Source organism: Anguilla rostrata, chromosome 6 (genome assembly GCF_018555375.3).
Source record: "Anguilla rostrata isolate EN2019 chromosome 6, ASM1855537v3, whole genome shotgun sequence".
Taxonomy (NCBI): domain Eukaryota; kingdom Metazoa; phylum Chordata; class Actinopteri; order Anguilliformes; family Anguillidae; genus Anguilla; species Anguilla rostrata.
In genome coordinates, this window is record NC_057938.1 from 3,761,128 (window position 1) to 3,774,006 (window position 12,879).

At 48.4% G+C, this 12,879-nt stretch overlaps 1 protein-coding gene across 1 annotated transcript; it reads right to left on the bottom strand.

Annotated features, from left to right (window-relative positions):
- Positions 1-1,617: 1,617 nt before the first annotated feature.
- On the bottom strand, positions 1,618-7,809 carry LOC135258268 (fibroblast growth factor 12-like). Its single transcript, XM_064341653.1, has 2 exons — positions 4,529-7,809; positions 1,618-3,529 (listed from the first exon to the last, which is right to left on the bottom strand). The coding sequence occupies exons 1-2, from the start codon at positions 4,722-4,724 to the stop codon at positions 3,414-3,416; spliced, it is 312 nt and encodes a 103-aa protein (XP_064197723.1). The 5' UTR covers positions 4,725-7,809; the 3' UTR covers positions 1,618-3,413.
- Between the last annotated feature and the right edge of the window lie 5,070 nt (positions 7,810-12,879).

The window sequence follows — 12,879 nt, forward strand, 5'->3', positions numbered from 1 at the left end:
CAGGCAGCGCCAGTCCCACACTGGGTCCTGTGTGCCTTAGGCACACCCAGTTTTTGATTGGTACACTCAAAAATCAGGGGTCCCACCCTGGTCTTTGATCACAAATCCTGATTTATGATCACAAATATATATATAAATAAGACAAAATGTCAGTGAGCAAAATGAAGAGCCTCCCGCCACCGTACGATTTTAAACTGTGCGTTCGGGAATTTCACGCTCGGGCTTCATTTGAACGCTCCCTGAACGAAACCGCCGGTGTCCTCCACCTTCAGCTCCAATCAGCGAGAGCGCGAGCGTCCCGCGCGCTGGTGTACCCCAGTCACCTAGCGACCGGCGTCCTCTCTAATGCAATCCAATCTTCCTGCCCCCCCACCGCCCCCCGCCCCCCCGCCCCCGCCTGAGTGCATCGGTGCCCACGCCGCACCCCGAACACGTAAAAAACCGCCGTGCCCGGAATTCGGAATCCGACGCCGGATTTTCTCCTCGCCGCGGCCGACGTGACGCCACCGCGCGGTTAGGGGGGCGCACGCACGCCCGTATCGCCCCCAGAAGGGCGTTTTGGGGGATCGCTGGAGAGAGAGAGAGCGCTGCGAGGACTGGGTGGACCGGATGGAGAGGGCTCACAGAACCTCGTTCTGAAAATAATGAATAATTCAATCGAAAAGGAAAACAACTTAAAAGTAACAAAATAAAATAAAACCAAAAAACCATGTTTGAATCACTGAGTAGATATCCCTCAAGTATTAATGAACCCAAATGAAACCATCCCACCTACCAAGCATGTAACCGATTGGGAATCAAACCACGTCTGTTGATTCGGTGGAGCTTTAGAATAAAAGGAGGCTTATCCCAGGGCTCCTACCTCAGCCTGAGCGAGCGCAAACTTTAAAAAGCCGATATTCCTTTCCGGTCCTTGAACAGGCCTTTGGGGTTTCGCATTACAAACGCAAGCCAATTTATCAGAGAGACAACGCGCTTTGGAAAACAGCGGCATGCAATTAAATTCACAACCGCTTGTGTTGCCGCTCCTGCTCCTTGGAGGTACATACTGAAGTACAGTAAGACCGTGATAAAATGCATTAACCAATTTAAAAATAAATAAATAAATGAATAAAATCAATCCGGGCATAAGCCTGGCACAAAAAAACAAAACAGAAAAATTGAAGCACTGCATTTCTGAAAATTCAAGACATGAAGGATCCACAGGAACCTTACTTTAGAAAGCAAGTGATAATACTCAAGGTATTGGTGCTGGGGTAAGAGTGTGAACAAAGCCAGACGCCATGTTTCCAAGCGATGTGAGGGAGCACCGAAGACTGCGGTGAACAGGGGGAGGGGTCTGATGTCTGGGGGGGAGAGGTGTGGTACATTAAGTGGGCGGGGCAGGTCTCAGGTCTTCTAGCAAGGGACCCGGTTGCCCACGTTAGATTGACAGACACATATTCAACTTTTATAAACTGCCCTTAGGATACTGGAATTACAGTTCAAAATCTCTGAATTTGAATTCCTTGGTGGTCTATTATATCCAGTTTTCTATTATCGAACATTTGCAAGATGTGTGTGTGTGTGTGTGTGTGTGTGAATTTATGTAAAGATATGTTCAAATGAAGGCTGAGATTTTTGGTATAATATTTTTATTTTCAAATCATTTTCGTTCATTCTGCAGCTTAATTTAAATATTTTTCTTCTTTTTCATAATGCATATATGAAGGTGTTTATATAAGGTACAAACACAAATAATAAGTTTAATCCAATAAAAAAAAAAAAAAAACACCTTTGCATACCGGTGGTCGTCCGTGCGACAGACAATCCACTCACTTTTTCTTTCATTTCCTCCCTCCATTAATCCACCGTTCTCTCTTTCCATCCTTCTCCCTCAGAGTGAGGCGTTCGTATTGGATTGAGTGGGATCGGGCACCCCTTGTTCTCAAATGGAAGACATTGGACAGATCATGAGCGTATTTGCACACGGAGAACCCTCCCCTCTCCCCCCTCACCTCCCCGCTCCCCTCCCCTACCCGCCCCGCCCCCCCCCCCCCCACCCCCGAGCCCAGAGTCCCGTAAATGTGCAGTGGGACGGGTCTGCCGTTTTTAGGGGTGTTATTAACAGTCTCCACTCCTGGGCCGGGATCTTTTCTCCCTGAGATTACAGAGGCCAGCAGGCCGGTGAGAAAATTGGGGGGGGGGGGTCATTGTGCTGCCCCCTCTCCCCTGACTCAGCGCTCACGGGACCAGACCGGGCCATCCTCCAGCGGGACCCTGGCAACGCAGGGGTCACCAGACACCCCCCCCCTACCCCCCACCCCCCTCAAAATCCGGGTAGCTCACAGGCTAGGCAATTGCAGAATGGACCAGGAGCGGCCAGAGGAATAGAAACCCTCGCTATGACAAAACTACTGTGACCTCATTGACTCCGCCCACTCTGTGACATGGGTCTGACCCTCCCACTCCCTGCTCCAGCAGGTCCCGCTCGCTTCTGACGGACACATTCCCCTCTCTGACGCGATCCACCCTGAACTGGAACCCTAATTCCCTGGATCCGTCTGAGACCCGTTTACCTGTCTTCTGGTCCCTAGATCATCTGACCTCCCCTCCATGCCCAGTGCCTATTCACATGACCTCTGACCCTAATTCTCCATGATCCTGAGGCACGCTACCCACCATTCTTCTGACCCCAACTTTATCTGACCTTCCACTGACCCCTACCCACCTGACCTCGGACCGTAACCTGGCCTGACTCCCACCCTACCCCTATCCACCTAACCTCTGACCTCTGACACCCACACACCCACTACCTGCGCGTTAACTGCTAAACCCCACCCCCCCACCCCCAACACACACACGCACTCTCACACACACACACATGCACACACACTGAGTACTGGCACAACTTCATCAGTTTTCCCAAACAGAGAACCCTCAAAGTGTGAGCACAAACTGCAGTCCAAAACACAAAATTAATCTGGAAAAGAAAGAGGAATCATTCATAATAACAATAAGAATAATATTACACATGATAATTATAGCAACACATGAAGGCAGGTGAAAGCTCTGATGCATTCAGAAAAGAAGCAGTGAAAATTCTAACATGGTTTAAAGCTTATATAATGTTAAATATAGTTATGAGATTAACTTTTCAGTGTTTCACAGACTTTTGCATAAAATGTAAATTAAGTGTCCTGATTTAAAATATTTATTTTCCCTATTTTCGTCTAAAATGTTTCACAGGCAAGAAGGATCCGGTTTTTTTCCGTGTTCCGTGTTCCATGTTTCATTGTTCCATTGCACGTGGTGTAAGAAATGCAGGAGTTCCGGTCGCAAGGAGGCGCAGGGCAGGGAAGAGGAAGAGGAGGAAGAGGAGGAGGAGGAGGAGGAGGAGGAAGAGGAGGAGGAGGAGGTGACTCCAGGTCCTGCTATGTGGCTTCCTGATTGACCACTTTGCCTCCGTTCATAGTGGGAGTCCCTGAACTTTTCCTCGAACGCTGCTTCTCCTCGATTTCATGCAGTGACGGCTCTCTGTACATGCAAACTGTGGAGGAGACAAGTACAAAAGGATGGGGGAGAGAGAGAAGGAGAGAGAAGGAGGGAGAGAGAGAGAGAGATCACCACTGAGTCTGATATTGATTACATTTTCTAAAAGTCTTCCAGTGTACAGGCAGGATATTAATCTCATTCTCTTAATGCTTCTCTGAACAATAATATTTAGTCATAATATTTAGTCAATGCAGATATATCAGTCTCTGTATAACTGATGCCACTGGCAGAAGAGAAAAGGTCATGATAGAGTCAGCAGCATGGTTACTCTAACTAACAGCACAGACCCTACACGTAGGACGACGGATACTCGCACTAGAAGCACTGACACTGAAGTTAGCAGCACTGACACTAGGAGCACAGACTCTAGAACTAGCAGCACAGACACAAGAGCTAGGATGACTGACACAAAAGGTAGCAGCACTGACACTAGAACTAGCAGCACTGACACTAGAGCTAGCAGCACTGACACTAGAACTAGTAGCATTGCCATGAAAGCTAGCAGCACTGACACTAGAACTAGTAGCACTGACAGTAGAACCAGCAGCACTGACACTAAAGCTAGCAGCACTGACACTAGAACTAACAGCACTGACAGTAGAACCAGTAGCACTGACACTAAAGCTAGCAGCACTGACACTACAACTAGCAGCACTGACACAAAAACTAGCAGCACTGACACTACAACCAGCAGCACTGACACTAGAACTAGCAGCACAGACACTAGAACCAGCAGCACTGACACTAGAACTAGCAGCACTGACACCAGAGCAAGTGTGACTGACACTCACACTAGCAGCACTGACACTAGAATCAGCAGCACTGACAGTAAAGCTAGCAGCACTGGCACTAGAACTAGCAGCACAGACACTAGAACCAGCAGCACTGACACTAAGGACAGCAGCACAGACACAGGAGTTGGAAGCTGCATGGGTTGGGTTTCACTCCAAAGACAAAAGAGGTCTAGAGGTCTGCTACAGACAGGCGGACTGACCTTCTATGGGCCTGGGCACGAAATGCGAGGAGGGCTTAGTCTTCTTCACCCTGTTCCCCTTCATCACCTGCCCTTCCTTGGTGAGGCCCAGGAACCAGGCCCGGCCGGACTCCTGCTGCCGGTACACGGTGGACGAGTAGATGACGTAGTAGTTCTCGAACACGGACTCCTTGAACTTACACTCGGGAGTGAACATTTCCTGGGGACATCACAGAGACCAGGTCAGACCACGGACACTGCACGTGCTAAACTGTGTCCCAAAACGGGGCACACGGTGCTCTGTGGATCAATAAATAAACAATAGATTACCCAATGAAATGAACTGGATGCGAATAAAAAAAGGAGCATAAGGTAAGAAATTATAGGAACTGCAAGGCAAAAAAAAAAATGCTTTTCTCTTCTTTTAAATTCTCTTTTGGTTCTTTAGTCAATCGAAACAGAGCAGTACATTCTCATCTAAATCCACTGCTCTGTCTGGATTGACTAAAGAACAAAAATTGAAAAGAAGAACAAAGGAGAGTAGCTTGGAGTGCCCCTACCTTCTTAGCCTACACTGTTCCCCACCAAAGCTCTGACACACTGATACTCGTAAGTATGAGAGTGCACTCAAACTCCAATCATCAACAACATGAGTGCACACTTACACACTGGTACTCATGACCACGAGCGCACACTTAGACTCTAATCTTCAACAACATGAGTGCACACTTACACACTGATGCTCATGAGTGCACATTCACACACCGATACTCATAAATAAGTATGAGCGCACACTCAAACTCTAATCTTCAACAGCGTAAGTGCACACTCGCACAGGCAACAATACAAATGCATACAGTCACGCACTCTCAAAACCACAAGTGCACACTCACAGTCGGACTCTCATCACAAGTGCACACTCACACTCTGATACTTAAAACCACAAGTGCACACTCACAGTCGGACTCTCATCACAAGTGCACACTCACACTCACACTCTGATACTTAAAACCACAAGTGCACACTCACACTGGTACTCAACATAGCAAGTGCACACTCAAAAACAAAAATGCATACTTCCATGCCACCAATCCTGAACAATACAACTGCCAGCTCTGTTCCTCGTTATACAATGTGGCAGACTTTTTCAGCAGGTATATGGGGTTGCCATGGTCACATTTAACTAAATGAATGACATAAAAATGGGCAACAAGATTTGCTTTGAAAGTGGAAAGAATCCGCCAAGAGCAAGGTGCACTTTGTATAATTGCTCTGGCTACTTAGCATTTGAAGTCGGGTACTTTTCTAATATCTTGCCAATTCTGAAGACGCAATTTGAATGTGCTTAATTTACAGCTGGTGCTACTGGCCCCTGGTCTGAGCGCTATTTCACAGAGTAAATAAATTGCTGCAGATTCCGGAACCAAATATTCTTTAACATTCCAGGCCCATTAGCTGCAATGCTGCCCCTTGGCAGCAACTACAGCAGCCATTTGAGCTGGTGATTTTCCGTCCGACGCAAAGCCAACACCCGCTCTTTAAAATAACTCGCACAATTTCTTCATCCCTCACAAAGCATTTTTTGGTAAATTAAATTAGGTTTTCTTTTTTACCCACACCCGCCGTGTGACAACGAGGCAGACCGCACAGGCTGAAAGGTTGCCATGCCACCGCAGCAGAAATCCTCATGTTTAATGCATGCAAACAGAGGCACATTCGGTACACACGTCTTCAACTGCTGTTGTGCTTCACGCAGCCGTTTTCTTTTCTGACAAACTCAGTCATGAAGAATTAATAAATCTTCCTTCCAGCGCGCTCCCTCCCTCCCTTTATGAATACTTCAGCTCTTCAGCTGCTGTTCAAAAGGGAAAGTTTTCCCGCACATCCCTGGGAATTCTGCAGCACAACGCACGGCTAACTAAAATAACATGGTCATGTGAAAGAGAGGAGGTTTGTTCTGAATAACTGTCAGCTATCATGGCTTTGGTCAGCCTCGAGTGTCTCGATGTTTTTCAGTCAAACAAACTTCACCGAGCCGTGTGATCCAAAACACTTGAAAAAATTTGCCGTTGCTTTCTCAGCAATATTGCATTACTGTAATAGTATTCTATTCTTTGGAACGGTTCGGAAAGTGGGGTATCTTGTCTTGGGTCTCTGTAGACAGTCTCTGAAAAAAGTTCTGTTTCATTTCTGCTTATGTAACCATTATATAACATCACTGAGGGACCGAGAGAGAGAGAGAGAGAGAGAGCAAGAGAGAGAGATGAGATTAGATGAGACAAAAAGAGTACATATGAATTTATGTACAGTATGTTTGTTCTCTGGTACAGTATGTTGTACAGTATGTTCTAGGTCTGGCAGCGGCTGGCCCCACCACCTACTGTACAGCACCTTTTTATACTGCCTTGCTTTACATTTGGGTGGGTGCGTGTGTGCACGTGTGCGTGTGTGTGTGTGTGTGTGTGAGTGTGTGTGTGTGTGTGTGTGTGCATGCGCATGTGCATGTGCCCTGATCTATCAGCTCTGGCTCTTCAGGTGTATTTCTGCGTGTGTTTGCGTTGGCTCTGGTCCTGCTGTGCGGCCGCCTCCCTCTACCACACCTGGGTGGAGCAGCCAATCAGCACGGGAGATGTGTGGCGGTCAGCGGGGAGTTATCGGGGCCGCTGATATCCTGTCAGGAAGCAGCCGCTCCTCGTCTTTGCGACCGCGGGGGGGGTCAGATCTGTCCTGTCCGGCACGGTACACCAACGGCAGCCAGGGGGGGTCGTTCAGGGCAAGCAGACTCTGACTGCGCAGATAAAGCCATCCCCTCGCACTACTGCCCAGCTGACCACAAACGTACAACCACAACCCTGACTGGAGGAAAAATACCCCTCTACTGTCCAACAGCATGCAAACGACCAGACTCAAATAACAGCCATTTCCCAGCGCTCCTCCCCAATGTACAATATGTAATTATATGACATACTGCACACAATATCCTCCTATATGACCTGGAAATATATTAGGAAACCCAAATGAGTCAAGGTTAGGGTTAGAGGTTAGGACTAGGGTAGGGTTAAGTGTTAGGTTTAGGGTAGGGTTAGGGTTAGGGTTAGGGTTAGGGTTAGAGGTTAGGATTAGGGTAGGGTTAAGTGTTACGTTTAGGGTAGGGTCAGGATAGGGTTTGGGTTTTGAGTAAGAGTTAGAGTTAGGCTTTGGGCAATGAGCCTCGGGACTAAATCTCAAGACACATACATTCCGCCATGCTGAAGCCTACACTACAAGGGACGTTCAACAAAAGTAAAATAAATTAGATTTTTGAAAATATTTTTTCTGCAATAATGTCAATAATCTGCTGGATATCTACCCACACAGGCACCTCTACCGCCACCCCCCCACCCCGGGCATTCACTGAAGCCTAAATAAAAACAAATGCCCCGCTAACACAACCAGCCTGCTGGCTATCTGGGCAACATCAGAAAATAATCCGGGTACTTTTCATCCAATGCGACTTAAATTATTAGCCTGTTTTTTTGTTGTTGTTGTTTGTTCTGCTGCTCTCTCGCTAATAGCACGGGATTCATTTACCACTGTCAAGCATCAGCAGCCACATCTAAGCAGAACAGGGGGGAATTAAATGTGACGCTCTCTCTGGAAGGCGTTAGGAAGTGTTTGATAGCTAATCCTAGGGAGAGGGTGAAGACAGGCAGGAAGCAGAAAGCTCGCTCAGTGGCAGGTGGATAGACCCCCCCCCACCCCCCCGGGACACCCCCACCCCCACCCCGCACACCGCCACCCCCCACCACCGGCTACGGAGAAGCGCGCGCTGTTATTCCCACAGGGTCACCCTGGCAATAAAATAATACATGACAACAGATGCGCGGAAATCTTACATCAGGAATTTGTTTTCAAAATACGCAGCTTATGTTTTTGTTGCAATAGTCAGTTCCGGTGCATGCCAGCATGCCGCCATCCTGGTCTGATATTTGATATTTTGTAGTGGGGGGGGGCGGGGGGGGGGGCGATAATTGGCCACTCCCACCACTACAAAATATCAAATAAGGTCGGGGTGATAAATGGGAAACTTTTTAAATGGGGAAACGACAGTAATTTTGGCAATACATTCTACAATTACTTCCATCGATTAGGAACGATTTCATATTCTGAAATATTTGGTTATATATGCCAACGGTTATGTGCAAAAAATATAACAACCTTAAACTTGAAGGATGAATTTAACACTGAGAGCAGAAACAGGGTGACTGGAACACTAATGTTCCCGCCAATTCATTTCTGTCCCCTGCAGGGGACATGAGTCCTTGGTCTTAATCTCAAGAACCATAAATTCCGTCATGCTGGAACCTGGAACATTCAAAAAAAAAAATGACACAAGTAATATTTTATAAAAATATTTTTTCAAAATATTTGTACAAATGTCAAAAAAAAGAAAAAATTAAATTAAATACTTAAACTCATGTTTTGCCCTCCTCGCAGGAGGACATGGGTAAACGGACACCAGATTCATCCAGGATGAATCACTCCAAAAACCAACGGAGGCGAGGGAGTAAGTGAGTAGAGTGCAGGGCGCCCCGGTGCTGCCGAACGCCCCCCTCATTTTGGACAGGAGAAGCACGGGCATTATTATTCAGCAGGTAGCTCCCAGGCAGCTGAGCGAGACAGCTGTCTAGACTGCTGCCTCAGTCACATTGGAGGTACAGGAAGGGCACCCAGCTTCCCCTACCGAGCCAAGTGAAACACAGGGCGGGGGAGCGGGGGGGGGGGTTTGCTGGAACACTGCCAATCACTGATGGGGGGCGGAGCCTTGAACTGAAACACAGCCCGGCCCGTCTGGGGGTGGGGGGGGCGGGGGTTATGTGCTGGAACACTGCCAATCACTGATGGGGGCTTTGTGCTGGAACACAGCCAATCACTGCTGGGGGGGCTGGGCTTTGTGCTGGAACACAGTCAATCACTGCTGGGGGGCGGAGCCTTGAACTGAAACACAGCCCCGGCCTGGCTGGGGGGCGGGGCTTTGCGCTGGAACACTGCCAATCACTGCTGAGGGGGGCGGGGCTTAGAGTGGAGCATTGTACTTGACACACGGCTCAAAGGGAGGAGCTCCCCATTGACAAACTATGCTTCATATATACAGTCTAAATCACTGATGGAATGACTGTACCCTCAAGCACCTGGGGGGCGGGGCTTTGTGCTGGAACACTTCTTGGGACACACAGTGTCACGCCTAGCTAGCTGCACATATACAGTCTAAATCACTGGCAGAAGAACTATAACCTGAGTCTTCCACAGCCCACCCACATCCAGAGGGCAGAGATCTAGACCGAAATTACGCACCGCAGCCTCAGTGATAATGGAGATTTACACTCAAACCGCCGCCCCAAACCAACAGAGGCCGTATATTTTTATGAGGCACGGCCCGGCTCTAGCGCACCCCAGACCGCTAATGAGCAGGACAGGCAGTTACGCGCCCCGACAGCGCTCACGTCTAACGAGCGGTTAGTCTCGTCCCATCGAGGCCCGTTTTAATTTTAATCAACTGCCGGACGGAGAGAGGAGCGTCTCCCGAAAAGCAAAAGGAAGGCTCGGCTCTGAGGAACGTCTGAGTGCCATGTGGAGGCTCCACTCTGCCAGGGGACACACAGGAACCCACAGGTGAGTTTGCATTCCACAGCTTCCTACGAGCATATGCAAACGGACCGCGTTTATATAGCGCTTTTATCCAAAGCGCTTTACAGTTGATGCCTCTCATTCACCAGAGCAGTTAGGGGTTAGGTGTCTTGCTCAGGGACACTTCGACACGCCCCAGGGCGGGGGATCGAACCGGCAACCCTCCGACTGCCAGACAACTGCTCTTACCTCCTGAGCTATGTCGCCCCTGTTGTGTGTTCAGTATTCACACATTCAGACATGCAGACACATACACACACACACACACACAAACACATACACACACGCAGGTGTGCATGCACGCATGCATATGCACACACACACCTCCACCTGGTCCAACACAATGTGGCTGGCTCTGTGCCCCGGCTCCTGCTTCTCAACACTTCTGTTCCACTGACTTTGACCCAGTTTAATCACCATAAAATGTAGGTCATTCTCCTGCTCCTCCTACTCAACCTGCTCCTCAGCCTGCTCCTCCTCCTCCTCATGCTCCTACTCTACATTCTCCTCCTCAGCCTACTCATCCTCCACTTCCTCATCCTGCTCGTCCTCCACATGTTTCTTCTCATTCTCCTGCTCCTCATCCCTTACCTACTCATCCACCTCCTCTTCAACCTGCTCATCCTCCACCTGTTCCTTCTCATTCTCCTGCTCCTCATCCCTTCCCTACTCATCCTCCTCCTCATGCTGCTACTCTACATGCTCCTCCTCATCCCACTCATCCTCCTCCTCCTCATCCTGCTCATCCGCCACCTGCTCCTTCTTACTCTCCTGTTCCTCATCGTCCTCCTCCTCCTCCTCCAGTCTCAAATCACAAACGGGATGATCGCTAATGAAACGCAATCCTCTTACTCTCACCGCATTTAACATGCAAGTCAATGCAGCGAAGCGATTACCTCAGCAAGGCCCCTGCAGTCTCTCAGTCAGCAGCTAAAAATCAATATTTAAGCAGCGGGGCCGTGGGCGTCTGTCAGTCCCTGCTCGTTAAAAATGCTCCCTTTAATGAAACTCCCTCGGGGGGGGTGGTTTCCCAGCACACTGGATCTTCTTCAGAGCAGCAACCTTCAGATATCTGGAGTTCCCTCACGCAGAAAACACCAGCAAGAGTTAACCTCTCAGGAAACTCCACTGGCATTTATTATGCACATGATTCACAGTGTGTGTGTGTGTGTGTGTGTGTGTGTGTATGTGTGTGTGTGTGTGTGTGTGTGTGTGTGCATGTATGTGTGTGAGTATGTGTGTATGTGTGTTGTGAGGTGAGTGTGTGTATGTGTGTGCGTGCTTGCGTGTGTGCGTGAGTATGGGCGTATGTGGCTGTGCATTTCTATGTATATGAGTGCTGAATATGTGTGTACTTGTGCATATGAGTGCTGTATGTGCATGTGTTTGTGTATGCGTGTGTATTTGCGTACGTGAGTGCTGTGTGCGAATTTGTGTATGTGTGTACGTGTGTATCGGTGTATACTGTATGTAACCTGCAGAGAGTGGGGAGGAGGAGTGGGTGCGTGGGCAGAAGGCGAGGGGGCGGGGCTTAGGGGCTCCTTCTCTCTGAAGACTTGCCCGTTTGACTGCGGCAGCCTCTTAGTTAAGGATGGAAGTGTTTTTTTTACACTGCAGTGAGACAGAGGTGGTTACCACTGCGCTGTAAAGTAGGTCACTCAGAAATGGATTAATAATGAAAGAGGAGAGCTCCTCAACAGAATCTGCACACACACACACATATATATATATATATACACACACACATACACAGATACAAACGCGCATGTACACACACACATACACACACAAATACATACGCACATGTACACACACACACACTCACAAGCAAGCAGTTGGCGACACATTTCAGCACAATGGACAGCGTTCCTAAAAATTTGGACTGAGGTTCAGATCTTGCTTGCTGCTCCAGGTCTAATTTAGATTTGGCCCATTATCTCTTAAACCCTCATAAGTTGCAAGTCCATAAAAACATTCATACTCATAACAGAGTGGATAACACTCTCCACATGTAATATGTAATATGTGTTGGGCAAGAATACAGGCCGTGGCAGCAGTGGTGATTCAGCCGATCAGAATAGAGTATTAATCCAAGCCACCGTATAAGGATTCTTCTCCTTCTGGCAATGACTACGGCAGCCATTTTAGGCTCTCTCTCAAAATTAAGATGTGCTTTCCCCGGAGAGCCCCGAAACTGACACATAACTGTTCCCGCAATTACAGACACCGCTGACAAACTGCTATTGGATGTTTAAGAGCGCACTTCATTTGCCTGCTTTATTGGGCACAGTGATGATTCTGCATGCGTTTAACTTCCCCTTCCCCAGAATCTTCACAAATCCGGCCCCAAAACCTGATCACACCCGAAATGAACACCCAGGCTCCCCGGCCCTGTTCCTGGAGATCTGCCGTCCCGCAAGTTTTCACTCCAACCCCAAGCAAAGCGCACCTCATTCAACAGCTACAGATCTCGTTCAGCTGCTAATTAGTAGAATCAGGTGTGCCAGATTAGGGTTGAAATGAAAACCTACCGGACGGTAGATCCGCAGGAACAGGGTTGGGCAGCCCTGCCTTAACACCTGAGGAGTACACACACCAACACTGAATACACCCAGCACTGAACACAAGACAAGGCAGAAACCGACACAATTCTGAACACTCCAGTAATGGACAGATCAACCAAAGTTTCAGAGCCGAGGAAATTA

Excerpts from the sequence above, each read along its gene's own strand:
- LOC135258268 (XM_064341653.1), bottom strand. The coding sequence starts at position 4,724 with ATGTTCACTCCCGAGTGTAAGTTCAAGGAGTCCGTGTTCGAGAACTAC. Across the intron at positions 3,530-4,528 it reads CGTGCCCAGGCCCATAGAAG|TTTGCATGTACAGAGAGCCG; the intron begins GTCAGTCCGCCT and ends TCTCCTCCACAG.